The sequence below is a fragment of the Pelodiscus sinensis genome, chromosome 28 (assembly GCF_052426305.1).
Source record: "Pelodiscus sinensis isolate ZL-2025 chromosome 28, ASM5242630v1, whole genome shotgun sequence".
In the NCBI taxonomy this organism is placed as follows: domain Eukaryota; kingdom Metazoa; phylum Chordata; order Testudines; family Trionychidae; genus Pelodiscus; species Pelodiscus sinensis.
The window spans coordinates 15,344,947-15,364,436 of NC_143079.1; the positions used below are offsets into that span (position 1 = coordinate 15,344,947).

The window sequence follows — 19,490 nt, forward strand, 5'->3', positions numbered from 1 at the left end:
CCCATGGGGCCGAGAGCCAGTATATTCCTTCGAGACCCTGGAAGGCAACCAGGGAGCCGCTTCCTTTCTTACTCTGTCTCTTCATTTTATCAGCAAGTTTAGAGACGGTGGCGGGATCCGGACTCACAGCTCTGAGGTCCTCTGTTCACCACCAGAGCGGGCACGCGAGCAGGTTGCATGTACCCTTTCCCGAGTGCTGCCTTGTAAACATGACTCTGCCCTGACCTGAACGGACCATCGTAGGTCAGAGGGAAACCCACTCGGTGACCCATTAGGGCCCTGGCCTCCTGGCGGAGAGGGAATTCCAAATAGCTCCAGAGTCACACTCCAACTCCCCGTCCTTTAGGACCGGGGCTAAGACCTGGCTCGTCTCACACAGCCCAAGGGCCAGCCAATCGCTACTGAGCTAAACTGGATTCAGACGGGCAGCTGAGGAGAACGAGATTCTGGGCGTAACTCTCCTTTTTTTCTCTGTGGGTTATCACTGATCCTAGTGCCAAGCGCTTTTTCTGCTCCCTGAGCCCAGGTTTAAATGACGCTCCGGGCTGCGAAGCAGGGGCGAGTCAGGCCTGCTCTACCAGCATGCCCCTCGGCTATTTTGTCTAGACTTTTATTTCAGGTCTTTTTACTTATTAGTTGATTTTTTTTCACCCACAGATTCGGGAGCAAAACCGCCAGGATGTGAAGTCGGCAGGACCCCAGTCGCAGCTCTTAGCCAGCGTGATAGCAGAGAAGAGCAGGAGTCCGGTACTCTCCTGAACAAAGGGGCTAGATTCACGGGGAATGTTACAGAGCAGGAAACCCCCCTGGCTCTCCTTCAGCTCTGTAGACTAGACAGCAGCCGGGGGTGCGTTAAGGGGGAATAAGCAGGCGGGCTCCCGCTGTGGATGTCAGATCGGGGGCATCTTGATCCAAGCCTGCCCCTTTTCTCTAGTAGTAAGGGTGGGCGGCTGACACCAAGAACAGGTGCAGAGGAAAGGAACAACGTAGCCATGTCGCCGTGTGCAGGCGGAGTAGAAGGCTCTGAGGGCCCCCCTCCCAGCTCAGAGTGGGAGCGGACCTGTCTCTGCTTCAAAGCTGTGCTGCACCATGGACGGAGCCCTGGATCCTAGCCCCTCGCCCTGCAGCCGCCCCACGAGGGGCTCCTCCCCCCAGGAGCTGAGCTCATACTGCACGGGGCTCATGTGCCTTCCCCACAGCCCGCTCCCCTTGTGCCATGCAGCTGGGCCAGTTCTGCTGCACACGGGGCTTTGGCCCCTACAAGGGAGCGCTCAGGATCGGCCCATCAGCTGCAGGCTGGGCTCCTAGCGGGCCGAGCTTCAGGGGGACCAAAGAGGGTTTGATGGCCCATAAAAGCCGCCAAGCCCTCCCCCTGCGCCCGCGCTGACGATGCAATGCCGTCTCTGCGGTTGGTTTCAGTCCGCGGAGAGTCAGCTGGCTTCCAGAGCCGACACGGAGGCCAAAGACCTCTTGCCGGAGGAGCTGCCTCCTGAGCCAGAGCCTCCCAACCCGTTCAGCCAGCTCACCGACCAAGAGCTGGAGGAGTACAAGCAAGAGGTGGAAAGAAAGAAGCTGGGACTCGAAGGTAAATATCCCGGCCGTGTTCGGTCATGTGCAGGTGGGACTCGGAGGCAGGGTGGACTGGAGGCCACCGTTCCATTTCACGGCACCTACTGCGGTTTCCACGTTTCGTTTTGTCCCACGTAAAACTGCAACCCAAACCTCCCAACTAGTCATGTGGAAATGAACTTGCATTGACATGCCTGGGTTTGGACCAAAAGTGTGGGGGAAGGGAGGGAGGCGAGGTAGCAGCTAGGGCACTGGCCAGGGGTTTCAGGTTCATGTCCGTGCTCTGCTTGGTCCAGAGTGGAGTCTTCCATCCCAGATCACTCTGAGTCGAGCAGAACAGGGACAGGAATCAGGCTCTCTCATGTCCCTAGCCAGTGCTCTAACCGGCAGAGCTGGCCTTACCCATATGCAGAATACGCAGCAGCGTAGGGCACCCGAAAACGTGGGGCATCGCTGGGTCTGCATGCCCACCCGCCCGCTCTTCCTGTCCCAGCTCTGCAGCTCTGCCTCCTCTGGAGAGGAGCTAGTTAACTTCCAAGTGACAAAGCTGGCCAGAGCTATTAGCCGACACTGAAGCTACGAAAGAGCCATTCAGGTGGCAATGAAGCCATTTCACAGGCATTGGCCAACCCCAGGTACATACTGTCGGTTTCTGACTTCGCTGTGCTAATCGACAGGACCTTAGTTAAAAATTTGCTTTAAAACTATTTCATTGTGGGCTCCTGAGGATTGTAAAATCACGTCTGTGAAAACCCATCGTCCCTCCCCGCTGGGGGGCACCAGTATTGTGTAGGCCCCATAAATCCTAACGACATGGCCCTGCTAACCAGTGCGAGTGTGCACAGCACTCTCCAAAACCCTCTACGTCTTCCAAGCCATTTGGGCTTGGAGCCAATATGTCCCAACTAGCCATGCCCAGGGGAGCGTGCCCTTTGGGATCTCCCCGATATCTTCCGTAGCAAGTGGATATTTTCTCTACCTCTAGGGGAGAGAGACGCCAGCGTGGAGGCCTCTCCCGTGAAGTCCCCCTCCGCTTCCCCAGAGCAAAGTCCCACAAAGCCTCCACCAAAGAGCCCACCTGTGTCCCCCGCCAAGTCGTCAGATGGTAAGACCAGCCTGTGCTGCATGGCGAGAACCAGAGCATTTGTGGGGACTGCTGGGGGAGGGGGGAGCAAGGAGTGATTCTGCAGTCGCATCCTGAGAGGCCTGGGCCGACTGGAGGTAGGGAGGGGCATTCTCCACCAGTGGAAAGAGAATCAAGGCTCCATTTTCTGTGATGGAGGAGGCCGGGTTATTATGGCCATAAGTTCTGGGCCAGCAAATCAGGCAGGAGGCCTTTGGAAGGAAGACGTGCCTATTTATTTATGATTTACAGCAGCACCCACAGGCCTCACCCAGAATAAGCGCTCCATTGTGTCAGGCGCTGTACGACCCCACAGAAAGACACAGCCCTTGCCCCAAAGCGCAACGCCAACAGGCGGAACTGAACCTGAGACCTCTGGAGCTCAGTGCCTGAGCCGCTGCTGCTTGAGCTAAAAGCCAGCTGCTTATTAGCAAAGGCTGTAGCACGATCTCATTCTTTCTTTCTGTAAGGGGTCTAGTGTACAGTCCCTCAGCGTGCTGCCGGGGCAGCACCACACCCAGAAGGTGTGTGCGTTACAAAAGCATTGGAAACAAGCAACCGTAACAAACACTAGGGCATGGGAGCAAGGAGAAGCAGGTTGAGGGGAGGTGTCAGAAGAAAATGCTGGCAATCAACTGGCATCTTCCTACTGACTCCAGTGAGCTCTGAGTCATCACCTGTGTGTGCTGGTCCCAAGTGCCCCAGAATATCTGTCTCCTGCCTCGGATTTCCATGTACGGGCAGGGGCAACCTAACACCATCACAGGGCACTGCATTAGCTAGTCAGAATCCAAACAGGGCAGCCCTGGGTAATCGTTAGCTGGGCATAACGAGGGGAGAGCAAGAGTGTGAGTTGTCAGCAGGCTCCTCACATCAGAGATGCAGCTCGCTGGGGACAAGGAAAGCATCTGGCAGCCCCAGGCACAGACGCGACCTGGTCCGTGAAGGTAAATGTGGTGGTGTTACTCCTATTGCTCTCATTGTGTCACGTTGTGTCTCATTGTGCTGGTGTATGTCTGTCTCCACAATGTCTTCCTTTCTCTTTCCATGTGTTGCTTTCCATCAAAGGACTTACCTCTGATTCTGAATACTTGTCACTGTAGTAAGTATAGAGAGGCTGTTTTCTAAGCTCACATGCCATCGCCTTGCGGGAGGTGGGGCGCTTCTCACCAGGGAGATGGGGGGGGGCTGGATTCTTCCAGTACATTCACAGCAGGGAGCAGGAACAATGCCTCCAAACTGGCTAGCTCTCAGTTTGCTCAGCTCCAGGCCGTAGTTGTACGGGAGGCCAATAGGGAACAGTTTTCAAATGTTGGGCACTGTAATAGAACCTGCAAGTTCTGCATTTGGCTACTCAGACCAGCTCTTAGGCTCAGAGGCAGTATGGCCTATTGGACAGAGCACCAGACTGAAACTTGAAAGTCCTGCATGCGAATCTTAGCTTAGCTCCTTGCCTGCTGGGTGACCTAGGGCAAATAATGTCCCCCTCTATGCCTCAGTTTCCCCATTTGTAAAATGGGGATCATGATTGCTTTGTGCAGCATTTTGAGATCTACTCTGGGAAAGTATTATATGAATGCAAAGCATTATTCTCATAATAAATTCTGTCATTTCTCTAGGACCCCTCGCCATTGTGTGTAAGCACAACTTGAAAGTTCCCACTTTACCTGCCTTGTGCTGATTTGACCATCCAAATGTGCAATTTAGACCTCTCTTAAGATGCCAATGCTTCTCATTTCAGAGAATTTTGAAAGAAAGGGCCCTTTCTAATGTACTCATATGCTATTTTAGAAGAGTCGCTATGGCTTTTTCCTTGTTCAAGATGTCGAGGATTTATTTTTATGCTCTATTTTTATCCCCCATGCCTCTTCCCCCAATGACAGATCTGAATGCTGTAAAAAGGAGCCAGCTGTAGCCTCAGGTCTTTGTAGAAGGAATCTCCCACCCTCAGAAGCAGAGAGCCAATATCACAAAATCTGCTTAATGGACAACATTTTTCCCAGGCAGGCTTGAAGCTTTTCTGCTCACCCTGTTCACGAAACGTCCATTTGAGCTCAGTGGGGGATCTGAGCACGGAGGAGGAATGGAATATAGGAGCTGAGATCTTCCAGCAGATCAGAAAGCAACGTTTTGTCCTTGCTTACTGATTTTCAAACACCAACAATTGCCATCTGAATGACTATGTGAATTCACATGGCCGGCATCAAAACTGCAGAAAGCCACGTACACTTGCTATAAACAGCTTTTCTCGCAGTTCTTTTCCCATTGTCCCCCATTGTGCGTATGACTTTCTGCTGTTGCATATACACGTTGCACCTTTAGTGTCCTAAAGAACAGCACAGAAGAAGGAATGTTTGAAACGATTTCTGAAGGTACATCGTTACTTGAGTTGAGTGGGTGAATTAAAACAAAACACAGTGTTCCAGATACTTTCAGGGCTCATGCCGGAGACCTGAGTCTGGGCAGGTTTCAAGCCCTTGGCCGTGTACAGTTAAGGATATTGCAGGGCTCTGGGTCCAGGGGGATGCAGCGCTGCACGCCTCGTGAGCGTTTCTCAGCGGCAAAGATTGTTTCAGAATATTTTTTTACTCTTTTTTTGCAATATGGCAAAGGTGTCAAAGGTGAAAGGTGTCACCGAATCTGCATTTTGCTGGGGGAAAAAACTGAGCTGAAACAATGTCACTCAGCTGTACTGAACTGAAGCTTCTTTCTTTCTTCAGCCCTAGCCAGCTTTGAATCCCTTTGCATTATTTCCTTGGTGTGAAATCTAGAAGCCTCTGTTAATTGGCTGAGCCTCAGTCAGGGGGAGGGGCTACCAGAGCTATATAAGCCTGTGACTCAGCGACCAGGAACAGCTAACAGGAGAGTTTGGAGAGGGAGTTTAGAGGGCACTAGTGACTTCTGACCTTCTTTAAAACAACTCTTAGAATAATCTATATTCTAGAGGTTTAATAAGAATCCCAGTTTATACTTAAACTTATTCATTAGAAAAATGGAGACAGAAGCCCAGCAGCAGAGTGGGGGCTATCCTGTTTATTGTGTTGAGTGTAACATGTATGATTACCTGCCCTGTGCGCGGGTGGCGTATGTGTGCACCCGTTGCAAGGAGCTCCTGACCCTCAGAGACCGAGTTCGGGCTTTGGAGGCCAGGGTGGCTGAACTGGAGGAGCTAAGGGAGGTAGAGAGCTATGTTGATGAGACTTTCCGGGACACTGTAGTACTGTCCCACCTCCAGTCTGAGAGCCCCAGTGCACTTAAGGAGAATGAAAGTCTCAAGGGAACAGAGCGTTCAATGGGAGCAGAGGGAAACCATCCCGTAGTTGGGACCCTCCTCCCAAAGGATGTTGCGGTATCGTCTCGCACTGAGGATACCTCTGAGGGGGAGGGAATGCCAGTTAGGAAGAGGAAGGTGTTAGTAGTGGGTGATTCGATCGTTAGAAACATAGATAGTTGGGTTTCTGATGACCGGGAGAACCGTATGGTCACTTGCCTGCCTGGTGCGAAGGTTGCGGATCTCTCGAGGCATCTAGACAGACTTATGTGTAGTGCTGGGGAGGAGCCGGTGGTCTTGATTCTTGTAGGTACCAATGACGTAGGGAAGGGTAGGAGAGATGTCCTGGAGGCCAAATTTAGGCTGCTAGGAAAGAGACTAAAATCCAGGACCTCTATGGTGGCATTCTCGGAAATGCTTCCAGTTCCACGTGCAGGGCCAGGTAGGCAGGCAGAGCTTCAGAGTCTCAATGCGTGGATGAGATGATGGTGTAGGGAAGAGGGGTTTAGATTTATTAGGAACTGGGGACACTTTTGGGAGAGGGGGAGCCTATACAGGAAGGATGGGCTCCACCTAAACCAGGGTGGAACCAGACTGCTGGCACTAAACATTAAAAAGGCCGTAGAGCAGTTTTTTTAAACTAAGAGATGGGGGAAAGCCGATTGGTGCAGAGATGCTCGTAAATCGGAGGGAGACTTCTCTTAGAGAAGAATCCATTGATAGAGATTCTCTAGGCTGTAGTCAGAAAGAGAGGAGGGGAGAGGGCAAACCATGGGCCAGAGCAGACAAACAACCTCATACAAAGGAATCCAATGCATCAGGGAAGGGCAGACAAATAAGCAGTGGCAAATTTTTAAAGTGCTTGTACACAAATGCTAGGAGTCTGACTAATAAGATGGGTGAACTGGAGTACCACATATTAAATGAGGAGATTGACATAATAGGCATCACTGAAACCTGGTGGAATGAGGAAAATCTGTGGGACACAATCATACCGGGATATAAAATATATAGAAGGATAGAGCAGGCCGGGTGGGTGGCGGAGTGGCACTGTATGTGAAAGATAATGTAGAATCAAATGACATAAAAATATTAAGTGAATCAACATGTTCAATAGAATCGCTATGGATAGTAATTCCATGCTCCAATAATAAGAAATTAGCAGTAGGGATATATTACCGACCACCTGACCAGGACAGTGATACTGACCTTGAAATGCTAAGGGAGATTAGAGAGGCTACCAAAATAAAGAACTCTATAATAATGGGGGATTTTAATTATCCACATATTGACTGGATACATGTCACCTCAGGAAGAGAAGTGGAGATAAAATTTCTCAATGGCTTAAATGACTGCTTCTTGGAGCAGCTGGTGCAGGAACCCACAACGGGAGAGGCAATTCTCGATTTAGTCCTGAGTGGAGCGCAGGATCAGATCCAGGAGGTAACTATTACAGGATCGCTTGGGAACAGTGACCATAATATAATAACATTCAACATTCCTGTGGTGGGAAGAACACCTCAGCAGTCCAGCACCGTGGCATTTAATTTCAAAAAGGGGAATTACACAAAAATGAGGAGGTTAGTTAAACAGAAATTAAAAGGCACAGTGACTAGAGCCAAATCCCTGAAAGCTGCATGGAAACTTTTTAAAGACACCATAATAGAGGCCCAACTTAAATGTATACCCCAAATTAAAAAACATAGCAAGAGACCTAAAAAAGAGTCACCGTGGCTTAACCACCATGTAAAAGAAGCAGTGAGGGACAAAAAGGTATCTTTTAAGAAGTGTAAGTCCAATCCTAGTGAGATAAATAGAAAAGAACATAAACACTGTCAAATCAAGTGTAAAAATGTAATAAGAAAAGCAAAAAAAGATTTTGAGGAACAGCTAGCCAAAAACTCAAAAAGAAATAACAAAAAGTTTTTTAAGTACATTAGAAGCAGGAAGCCTGCTAAAAAAACCTGTGGGTCCCCTAGATGATCGAGCTATGAAAGGAGCAATCAAGGACGATAAAGCCATTGCTGAGAAATTAAATTATTTCTTTGCTTCATTCTTCACGGCTGAGGACGTTGGGGAGATTCCTGAATCTGCACTGTCCTTCGTGGGTGATGAATCTGAGGAACTATCCCGGATTGAAGTGTCATTAGAGGAGGTTTTGGAACAAATAGAAAAACTTAATGTTAACAAATCTCCGGGACCGGATGGCATTCATCCAAGGGTTCTAAAAGAACTCAAATGGGAAATTGCTGAGCTATTATCTGTGGTTTGTAATATATCCTTTAAATCGGCTTCCGTACCTAATGACTGGAAGGTAGCCAACGTGACACCAATATTTAAAAAGGGCTCTAGAGGCAATCCTGGCAATTACAGACCGGTAAGTCTAACTTCAGTACCGGGCAAATTAGTTGAAACAATAGTAAAGAATAAAATTGTGAAGCATGTAGAAGAACATAATTTGTTGGACAAAAGTCAACATGGTTTCTGTAAAGGGAAATCCTGTCTTACTAATCTGTTAGAGTTCTTTGAAGGGGTTAACAAACATGCGGATAAGAGGGATCCAGTAGATATAGTATACTTGGATTTTCAGAAAGCCTTTGACAAGGTCCCTCACTAAAGGCTCTTGTGTAAATGACATGGCCATGGGATAAGAGGGAAGGTCCTTTCTTGGATTGAGAACTGGTTAAAAGACAGGAAACAAAGGGTAGGAATAAATGGTATATTTTCAGATTGGAGAGGGGTAACTAGTGGTGTCCCCCAAGGGTCAGTCCTGGGACCAATCCTTTTCAACTTATTCATAAATGATCTGGAGAAAGGAGTAAGCAGTGAGGTAGTAAAGTTTGCAGATGATACCAAACTGTTTAGGATAGTCAAGACAGAAGCAGACTGTGAGGGACTCCAAGAAGATCTCACCAAACTGAGTGATTGGGCAACAAAATGGCAAATGAAATTTAATGTGGATAAGTGTAAAGTAATGCACATTGGGAAAAATAACCCCAACTATACGTACAGTATGATGGGGGCTAATTTGGCTACGACAAATCAGGAAAGAGATCTTGGAGTTATCATGGACAGTTCTCTGAAAACTTCCACACAGTGTGCAGCGGCGGTCAAAAAGGCAAATAGGATGCTAGGAATTATTAGGAAAGGGATAGAAAATAAGACCCAGAATATCTTACTGCCCCTGTATAAAACTATGGTACACCCACATCTTGAATACTGTGTACAGATGTGGTCTCCTCACCTCAAAGAAGATATTTTGGCCTTGGAAAGGGTTCAGAAAAGGGCAACTAAAATGATTAGGGGTTTGGAACAGGTCCCATATGAGGAGAGGTTAAAGCGACTGTGACTTTTCAGTTTCGAAAAGAGGAGACTGAGGGGGGATATGATATAGGTCTATAAAATCATGAGAGGGCCGATAAAGAAAAGTTATTTATTAGTTCCCTAAATAGAAGAACTAGAGGACACCAAATGAAATTAATGGGTAGCAGGTTTAAAACTAATAAAAGAAAGTTCTTCTTCACACAGCGTGTAGTCAACCTGTGGAACTCCTTGCCAGAGGAGGCTGTGAAGGCTAGGACTATAATAGAGTTTAAAGAGAAGCTAGATAATTTCATGGAGGTTAGGTCCATAAAAGGCTATTAGCCAGGGGATAAAATGGTGTCCTTGGCCTTTGTTTGTCAGAGGCTAGAGAGGGATGGCAGGAGACAAATAGCTTGATCATTGTCTTCGGTCCACCCTCTCTGGGGCACCTGGTGCTGGCCACTGTCAGCAGACAGGCTATTGGGCTAGATGGACCTTTGGTCTGACCCAATACGGCCATTCTTATGTTCTTATGTTCTTATGCTGGTGTGGCTGAATTCTTACACTAGTGCTTTCCTCGGGGCTCAGTACGATGCTTCTCTAGCCAAAGTACTTCTCACTCCAGACAACCGAGGCCTGGTCTATACTAGGACCTTAGACCGAAATAACCCCCCAGCCCCCCACTACCAAGCCCGTTGTTCCGGAATTTGACCTCGGTAGTCCTGCTTTTCATGAAGAATAACGCTATTCCTGTGTAAGTCCAAAATACAATTAGTGGGGATGCTCTGGTGCCACTAATTTGAACTAATTGGCCTCTGGGAGGCCTCCCACAACTCCCCAGAATACTTCCTGGGCTCTGAGCTGTCTGGGGCTGCAGGCTTTGAATTAAAGGCACAGCAAAGGGCTCACAACTCCCAGCTCAGCCGCTGTTGCGTTGCCTGGCAGCTGCCCAGGGTTGCTGCATATGCTCACGGCATATGAAAGCATATGAAAGGGCTCACGGCTACAGCCCCTGCTGGGGTAGCCCCGTGACGGAGAGCTGTGAGCCATTTGAATAGCATCCTGCTGCCTGAGCCACCGCCTAGAAATTCGATGGCAGGGGCAGCAGGATATAAATAGAAAATGGCCAGATGCAATCCACGGGCAGGATCAAAGTGTTAGGCAGGCCGGATCTGGCCCCCGGGCTGCATCTTGCCAGGAGTGGCTTGAGGCCAGCTGCGGCAGCTGGCGCCCCAGGCGGAAGGCGCGATCGGCGCCCCTGCCTGCATGGCTGTCAATGGCCATGACGTCATCATCGGGCGCCCAGGCCGGCTGTGTACTCATGATGGATATGTGCAAAGGGACCCGCTGCCTCACTGCGTACATCATGTGGGCTTAACCAAAGCTGTGAAATGCAGCCTCCAGGAGTGGGATTTAGTAGTTCGAGCAGGAGACCCCTGGGTTCTATTCCTCACTCTGCCTCTTACTCAATGTTTGACCTTGGGCAAGTTGCCTTCCTAGTCCGTGCCTCAGTTTCCCCCTATGTAAAATGGACATCATTCCTTGCTTCACAAGAGTGTTGAGCAGCTCAGCACCTCTTTGGGATCCCTCATGGAAAGGTGCTATGGAAGTCTGGTGTGTTAGTTATAAAGATCTTGCTAAATCCAGTAAAGAAACTTAAGGGGAAAAGGGGGGGAAAAGAGGGAGGAGAAGAAAGAGGAAAGAGAAGAGAGACATGCATGCAATTGTTTAACTGCTTCTTCCCCAAACACAGCTTTCTGCACTTAACGAGGACTCATTCATTAACACCAGTGGCAAACTAAACCTTTTGCAAAACACACATTCCTGTCTGTGTTTGTGGTATCGATAGAAAAGACAGCATGTGTGAGCAAATGGAAAACCCAAGTGCCTGGGGACACTTTGCAAAGTGTAAATATACAGGTCATTTAGCTGATGGGCTTCCAGGTGTCCTGACCATCCTAGGATTACCTGCTCTTCTTGGGCAAATTGTTAAGTTAGCAATAGTCCCATCTTCTCTGGATTCCCATAGATGGAATTTGCAGCCTCTTTTTCACAGGGAGGAAGTGGAGAGACTTCTGGTTTTAAACTTCCACTGGCTTTATGTTTAAAACATAGCCAGATCTAGCTACCTTGCTCAGGGCTGTGACAATTTTTGCAACCTAAGCACTGTAATTAGATTAACCTAGCACCCGGGGTAGATGTGGTAGGTGGACGAGATGTGGAATCATTCTGGGCATGAGAGAGGGCCAGAGAATCCTTCCTGGCCATATTGTGTCAACCCATCAGGGTCCTGTTTTCTCCACATCTTAGTGAGACTTAATGAGGCTGCTCTGGCTTCTATTGACATCACAGTTCAAATTCCAATTCACTGGGTGCATGATAAGGGTCTCGTTTGTGTAAACACCAGAGGCCTGATTTCCCCCATGGCCCTGTGCAAAGGGGATGAAACACAAGGCTAATGTCAAATTGTGCCCGCTTGGCCCAGGAGGCCTGGTGCTGGAGAATCAGGCCCAATAGACTCGCAGAGTGAAGGGAATGGGGTCGTGGCAATTCTCTTACGTGGGCCAAATTCTGCTTCTATTTAAACTAGTGTCAATCTGGAGTCTCCAGGGCTACGTCTAGACTGCAAGCCTCTTTCGAAAAGAGCATCTAGACTGCAAGCAGTACTTTCGAAAAAGCAAGCCACTTTTTCGAAAGAGAGCACCCAGGCAGTCTGGATGCTCTCTTTCGAAAAAGCCCTGTTTGCATTCAAGAACATCTTTTTTCGAAAGAGCACTTTCGAAAAAAGGTGTTCTTCCTCGTGAAATGAGGAGTACTGCCGTCGCAAGAAAAGCCGCGTTCTTTCGATTTAATTTCGAAAGAACGCGGCAGTAGTCTAGATGCAGGTGAAGTTTTTTCGAAAAAAGGCTACTTTTTTCGAAAAAACCCTGCAGTCTAGACACAGCCCAGAAGACTGTGGGAATGATTATAGTACAGACACAGGGCTAGCCCTCGGCAAGCTAGAAAAAGCCCAACCCTTATTAGCTTGTGGTCTCCCAATTGAAACTACTTCTCCAATAGTCTGCTGGCCCTTATCTCTAGCTTCCCTAAAGCAATCAGCTGTTTGGCCCTGTAGCAACACAGAGTAGCAGCTCTCCTAGTGAAATTGGGTACCCTGGCTCTGAAAGCCTCACATCTTGTGTCTTTCTTTTGCGAAGGTGCCAAGCCGACGGACACCAGCCAAGCACTTTCCGATCCCGCTGCTGCTGGTGAGAAGGCGCAGCCGGCAGCAGTGGTCGTGAACGGGAAAGATGACGACCAAACCACAGAAGACGCCCTCAGCAAAGGAATGAGCCAGATGACCACAACCACAGATGCAGACACAGATGCCCCAAAGGACAAAACCGAGTCAATTACAAGTGGCCCTGTGTCCCCAGAAGGCTCCCCATCCAAATCTCCCTCCAAGAAGAAGAAGAAATTCCGGACCCCATCCTTCCTGAAAAAGGGAAAAAAGAAGGAGAAAGTTGAATCTTGATTCCACTCCAGACCACCTCCTCTTCCTGCTGCTTCCTTCCTTCTCCCCCACCCACCAAGGTCACCAGAGTACAAGAGGAAGCTGATAGCCAATAGCTGCCTCTGCTAGAACGGTTTGTGTGAAATAGAACCAGAGGTCGAAGCGCCCAGGATGACTCCTGTGTAATACGTGTGGCTGAGACAACACCTAGACTTTGGGGGAAATGCGGCAAGTTTTCTGGGTGCTCCTGGCACGAGTTTTCTCGTTCCCTGTTAAACCAGTTTTTGAAGATGTAAACAAGCTTAGGAATGATCCTTTCTGCTCAAGGGAGCTAGTCACTAATTTCACAAGCAGTAAAACTGGTTCTTTGGACTTGTTCCTCCTCACAGCACTCACACTCCAAATCACTGATCTCCAATGGGCTGAGAGTTTTCCACGTGCTGTTTCCTTTACGGCCCACATGGCGACCTTTTAGAAAGAATATGGTGCACTAAGTCCAGAGCAGACCTTTGTGATGACGACGCTCAATTCCTTTTTTCCAGTTCTGAAGTGGAATCCTGGCTAATTACTTTGTTGCAATTCAATGTATAATCTCAAGTGGTGAAGCTCCAACTTTATCAAAGCCCAAGGATCACTCTCCTGGTAGGAAGAGTCAGGGTGGGAACTCATGACCCTTTGCTTTTCAGGTGATAACAGTACACGTGATTCAACAAGCCATTTTCAGGTTCTTTTCTAGCTGCAGTGGTGACCCCAAGTTATTTAAGGATCCATTTGCTGCAACAGTGACACCTCTTGGAAATGACTCTTGTGTCTCAGTCAGTGGGGAAAGACACAAATCTCTCTCCCACAATAACACATGAGATAATGTGCCCCACTATAAGTATAGTGGGAAAAGCCAGGAAGGAAAAAGCCTCCGGGAACTGACGGTGTTAAGTTTAAGAAGCAAGAAAATTTTAGTCACTAAGTGCTACTTCATTAGTTTGGAATAAATGTACGCTGGCGATCTCACTGCTGCGCTAATCACTGCAAAATGAAAAGCGTATAGAAAATGTGACTTCACCCTCCCTTGCTGCGCTACTAATTAATTCCACTTAGGCGAGGCTGTGATGCAGAGAGGGATATTCAGCAGACGGAGAACTGTTAGCACTTTTCATTGTGTTCAGCTTCCTCTCGCTCAGTACAGGCCATTCTGGACTGGCAGTGACCAGAGGGTTTGAGAGCATTCCTTCTTTCCCTCCCCCCACTCTCCTACCGACTCCCGACTGAAAATGAAACATGAGTTCACACCTGTGATGTGTCATTGGCAAATGGCTTAGCCCACCCCACCCCCACCCCCGCTCTCCAATGCTCAGCCCCTCTTCCAAATAAGACAATGTTCCCAACAGACAGGGATTATTACCATTCCCGGTTTCAGAGAACCCTAGAAAAGTGGGGCCAGAAGGGGCTTTGAGAGGTCATCTCAGGCTCTAATCCAACCCCAATGCTAAGCTGGATTAAATAAACATTGGCCACCCCTGGCAGATGTTTTTCCAACCTAATCTTAGAAGCCTCCGGTAATGGGGATTCCACAACCTCCCACAGTAACTTGTTCCAGTGCTTAGCCATCCATCCGGTTAGAAAGGCTGAGCTACTATCTAATCTGCCATGCCAGAGTTAAAGGAGAGGAACAGGCCAGGGTTCCTCTATCAGTTTTAAGATTCCGGCATTGAGGATGCTAAATAAGCAATGAGACCTTGATCTTACCCCATTGAAATAGAGTTTTTCCATTGGTTTAAATGAGAGCTGGGTCAGACCCTGAAGGCGTAGGGTGGCTGTTCTCAAAGTATGGGCTACTGTTAGTCCACAGAATGGCACTTGGAGAACCAGGTGATGGGGCTGAGGGGAGGCTTGAGAATCTGGGAGAGGAGGTGGTCCATGGAGGAATCTTTCTCTGCCATTAGGACCACAGAACAGAAGGCTGGAGAACAACTGACTTAGGCCTTGTCTCCATTTACCGGCACTGTCAATCTACTTCGACATACTATGGCGTCTCATGTGTGGTAAGGGTCTGCTCTTTTGTTGACGCCTGCTAATCTTCTGGTCTTGGTGGAGTACTAGTGTCAATGGGAGTGTGCTCAGAGATTGATTTATCATGTCTATACTAGACATGATAAATCAATGTCTGGTAGATCGATCACTGCAGCAGCGATCCCCGAAGTAGTGTAGACAAGGCTTTAGAAGCATATTGTATTATTTGTGCTGATGCGGTGTTCTGGCTCAGGCTCTTCTCTAATACATGGTGGGTTAGAAAGCTGCAACTCGGGCCTCTTTGTGTAGTGGCCTGGACTTGAAATAAAGAAATTGAATGCCAGTGAAGTTTAGATTTGGATGTGATTCTGAATCCATAGTTTATGATCTGGATTCATCTCTTGACAAACTGGTTGGAAAAATTCTGATAAAAGATGGAAACCATTTTCAATTATTTTTTCTCTATTCTTCAACTCTGTGGGTTTTTTTTAGAATCTCATCTTTTTTGGAATGAGGCTGTGGGGACTAGCAGTTAAAGCGTGTGACTGCATCTTAGGAGATTCTGATTCTATCCCCAGCTCTGTCACTGGCCTGCTGGGTGACCTTGGGTTAGTCTCTGCACCTCAGTTTTCCATGTGCGTTGAGAGCTGCTGTTGAAAAGTGAACGCTAGGTGTGGTTATTTATTATTCCCTTTCACAGGTACAGAATGTGTTCAGGCAAAATGTCATTGAAATAATCATTGTTTTTAAAATAAGGTTCTTGTGGGGAATGCAGGAATATGTATTCTAGCAAGATCCATACTGTGACAGGAGTCAGTATGTTTTTTTCGTAGGACAGAGACCCATCTCAGCAATCTTGTATCGTGGTTTGCCTTAATATGGAGTGGTTCGCAATTTTTAACTAGCACTAAAATCTTGCTTTGCCATCTTTTTGGGGGGGCAGGGTTGGGAATAGCCTGGAGGGGATGATATTTTGAAAACACAAATTAGCTTTGTTTTAAAGAGCAAGTTACTAGGTGTGCTTGGCAAATGCGGAATGTGAAAAACAAACAAAAAACAACAAAAACTCCATGCCTTTAGATGTTTTGGTGATACTCTTGGTGTTTTTGAATGCTAGATAAATTAAATTCGGGTTCTTAGTGACTTACTTTTCTGTTGCCTAAACCCATTGTATGCATGTTGGTGGGGAGGGGGGGCAGATTTTGACAAATTAAAGGCCCAAACCGATTAACAATTATGGTTGGATTAACAAATATGGTTGCTTATTGCCAGAGATTTTTAAGGCCAGAAAAGCTCCTAGTCAGTGGTGAATCTTGGATCTGCATCCAGTTCTTGCACTATAAGGCCATCTCTTCTGTAACAGCCCTTGGGTTTGACCCTAATTTGGAACTGAAACCACATGGCTCCCTTGACTGACCATGTCCACACATTCCTAACAAGTGGTGCCGTTTAGGGCCAGACTGGGTGCGTCTACACTGCACCCTTACCTTGAAATAAGCTACATAATTTGTACTATGCAAATTGCGTTGCTTATTTCAAGGTAATTTCAAAATACCTTATTTTGTAACAAGCGGGAGTTACCCAGTGTTGCTTGGGAAAGTGGAGGAACAAAATTTAGAAAAACAGTAGTCCATTATTGTTTTTTGAATGGTAGAAAAGTTGCACTGAGTTTGATAGGGATTAAAATATATATTAAAAAAAAGTATAAAACCACCAATTTTACATGTTATCATCAAAAACTGTGTTGTAAACTATATTTTTTGTTTTATTATTCTTAACAAATATGTACACATTTTTTCCACTTCCAACTCTTGAACATGCAACATAGAGTTGTCCATGTGAAAAGCAAGATGTCTCCAAATCAATTGCAACTACTTTAAGTGACTGTCCCTTGCGCTTTGTCAGTATACATTGTTGAAATATAAGTTGACAATTGATATAATTGAGGTGAGGAGCCTGAGGGGAGAGATAGGGAAGGGAGCCGTGTGCCTGCCATGGCGCCTGAGACCACCCTCCGCTTCCTTGTCCCTCCGCCGGCCTTAGTGAGTGACTGGCCCTGTCGCTTCCTCCGGGAAGCTGCTTCTTCCTGCATTTCCAGGCTCCGTGCAGCCCTGGGGAGAAGTGTCGGTCTCTCATCTCTTCCCTCCCACAGTATCTTAAAACCTTCTCCTGGATAAAAGGTTATCCCATGCAAAGTTTGGTTGCGGTAGCTCTTATAGTGTCCAAGTTACTAGGACACAAATATACAAACATTCTCCTTTATATATTAGATTTGGTGCTGTCTGCACAGTGCCAAATTTTGAAATAACCCACTATTTCGAAACGTCTTTTAATCCTCGTGGAACAAGGTTCACAGGGTCATTGGAATAGCGAGCCCATTATATTTCGAAATAATGGGCATGCTCAAAAGACATGGAATAGCTGTTTTGGGATACTTCTGGTTTCCCGAAATAGCTCTGTGCAATAGACGTAGCATCTCTCAGCTTCTATTAATACCCACTGAAATCCTGATTCTAATCTCCCGTTCAGCGATTTCACATCAGCACAGCACCATTGACTTTAGTGGACTGTGTCTTGATTTGACATCAGGGGACTCTGACCCTTTTCATCAGCATAAAGGAGAGCCAAACCAAGCCCATAAAGGCATCAGACATCAGCGGATATGGAGGATGTTCAGAATCAGGCCCATAAAGAGACACATAAGGCAAAAGTCTAACCCAACATTTCCCTCCGAATAACCAAATCCACATAATGTCGGACTCTCCATGGCTCCTATTGGCATTTTTGTCTGGCGCTGTTCTGAAGAGAAGCACTTGAGTTAATAAGGAAAAAATGACCCTAGATCAGCTCTGTAATTACATGATATTTGCTTATTGGTTATTCATGTAGAAGTTTACATCTGTTCAGGGTAACACTTGTGCCATGTAATCTGTAAGGAATAAATAAGCCTGTAATTATTCTGACATAACCCCCTCATTATCCCGCAATTACAGATCTGATTTATAGTTATTTGTTCGCTAGAAAGGGGAGGGAGGAGGAGGAACATCTTAGTGTGAAGCAATGGCAGAAATGCACAGGAACTCCTTCAGTCTCCCCCCTCCCTGAACGCTGCCAGTGCGAGGGGGCTTCATGCAGATATGGGTTGTGATTCACACAGGCCTGGATTGGCACTTGGCAATTCAACCTCATTAAGGGGGCCGCATGGAACTGCAGTGCCCCAGGGGAAGTGCACCATCTCCAAAGTGACTGTGAGAATCGCAAACTGGATCCTTGCTTCCCTTTCTCTTCACAAGGGAAATATTCTGCCACAGCCCTGGTTTTGGCACACCCGGTTTCCCCTTCCAGCTGGCCCACCCCTCCATGCCCACCTACATTAGAGGGGATGTGGCAGCTGCTTTCGCCTCTGAGGGCTGGAGCACATGACCTATGAGGAAAGGCTGAAGAATTTGGACTTGTTTAGTCTGCAGAAGAGAAGAGCGAGAGGGGAGTTGATAGCAGCCTTCAGCTTCCTGAAGGGGGGTTCCAAAGAGAATAGAGAGAGGCTGATCTCAGTGGTGACACACGGCAGAACGAGGAGTAACTCAAGTTGCAGTGGGGGAGGTCTAGGTTGGATATGAGGAAAAACTATTTCCCTAGGAAGGTGGGAAGCACTGGGATGGGTTCCCTAGGGAGGGGGTGGAATCTCCATCCCTAGAGGTTTTTAAGTCCCAGCTGGACAAAGCCCTGTCTGGGGTGATTTAGTTGGCGTTGGTCCTGCTTTAGGTAGGGGGCCGGACTCACTGACCTCCTGAGGTCTCTTCCAGCTCTGTGTTTCTATGGACGGGCTGGTGCGGTGAGTAGCTGTTGCAGGTGAATACAGGGCCTTACACTTATATGCAGCTGGGCTGGTGACTGAGCCTGGAGATGCTTGTGCAAGGTTATAGCTGTAAAATTTGGAGACTGCGAGGAGAGGAGGGAGAGGACTTTTTAAAATCACATGCCCAGCTGGCAGTCACACCTACAAGGGGTTGTGAAAACAGGCCGCTTGAAATCCGAGTTAATGTCTGTGACTGTCCCTCCTGTGTATTTTTGGTTGAACGGCTTTAGAAGAGCTTCATTCTCACTTTGAGCCTCATAACAACAAAGCCTGCACTTGTCTTTGTTGTCTTAAGTATTGTAAAATATCCCCAAAGCTTCCGGTTCAGATTTGTTTGCTAGATTTTTATTTCCTTTCTGTTTTTAAAGTGAGACACTGGGCCAAATGCAGCTCTGGAATAAGCAGAAACAAATTCTTGTTCTCTGTGTTTAGGTTCATAGACTGTGTCTATCACCATGGTACTTGAGAACACTGATCTGGATTCTCCTCTCGTTGATGCTAGTGTAAATAGGAGTGATATTGTTGAAGCTAACAGAGGTGTAAATGCAGAGGTAAATGGATGAGGCGAGGTCTGAGTGGGAAATGGGTGAGGCAGAGTCTGAGGGGGAAATGGGTGAAGCGGGATTTGAGGGGAAATGGGTGAGGGGGGTTTGAGGGGGAAATGGGTGAGGCAGAGTCTGAGGGGGAAATGGGTGAGGGGAGTTTGAGGGGGAAATGGGTGAAGGCAGGGTCAGAGGGGGAAATGGGTGAAGGCAGGTTCAGAGGGGAAAATGGGTGAAGCAGGATTTGAGGGGAAATGGGTGAGGGGGGTTTGAGGGGGAAATGGGTGAGGCAGCGGATGAGGGGGATGGATGAGGCGGAGTCTGAG

At 47.6% G+C, this 19,490-nt stretch overlaps 1 protein-coding gene across 1 annotated transcript in view; it reads left to right on the forward strand.

Moving 5' to 3' along the window:
• Positions 1-19,239, forward strand: part of ADD2 (adducin 2) — a 119,433-nt gene extending 100,194 nt beyond the window's left edge. Inside the window, exons 12-15 of the mRNA XM_006129099.5 lie at positions 658-747; positions 1,420-1,585; positions 2,555-2,674; positions 12,464-19,239. Of these exons, the coding sequence (XP_006129161.2) occupies positions 658-747; positions 1,420-1,585; positions 2,555-2,674; positions 12,464-12,780 (693 nt within the window). The 3' untranslated portion in view covers positions 12,781-19,239. The remainder of the gene's footprint in view (positions 1-657; positions 748-1,419; positions 1,586-2,554; positions 2,675-12,463) is intronic.
• Positions 19,240-19,490: the final 251 nt, after the last annotated feature.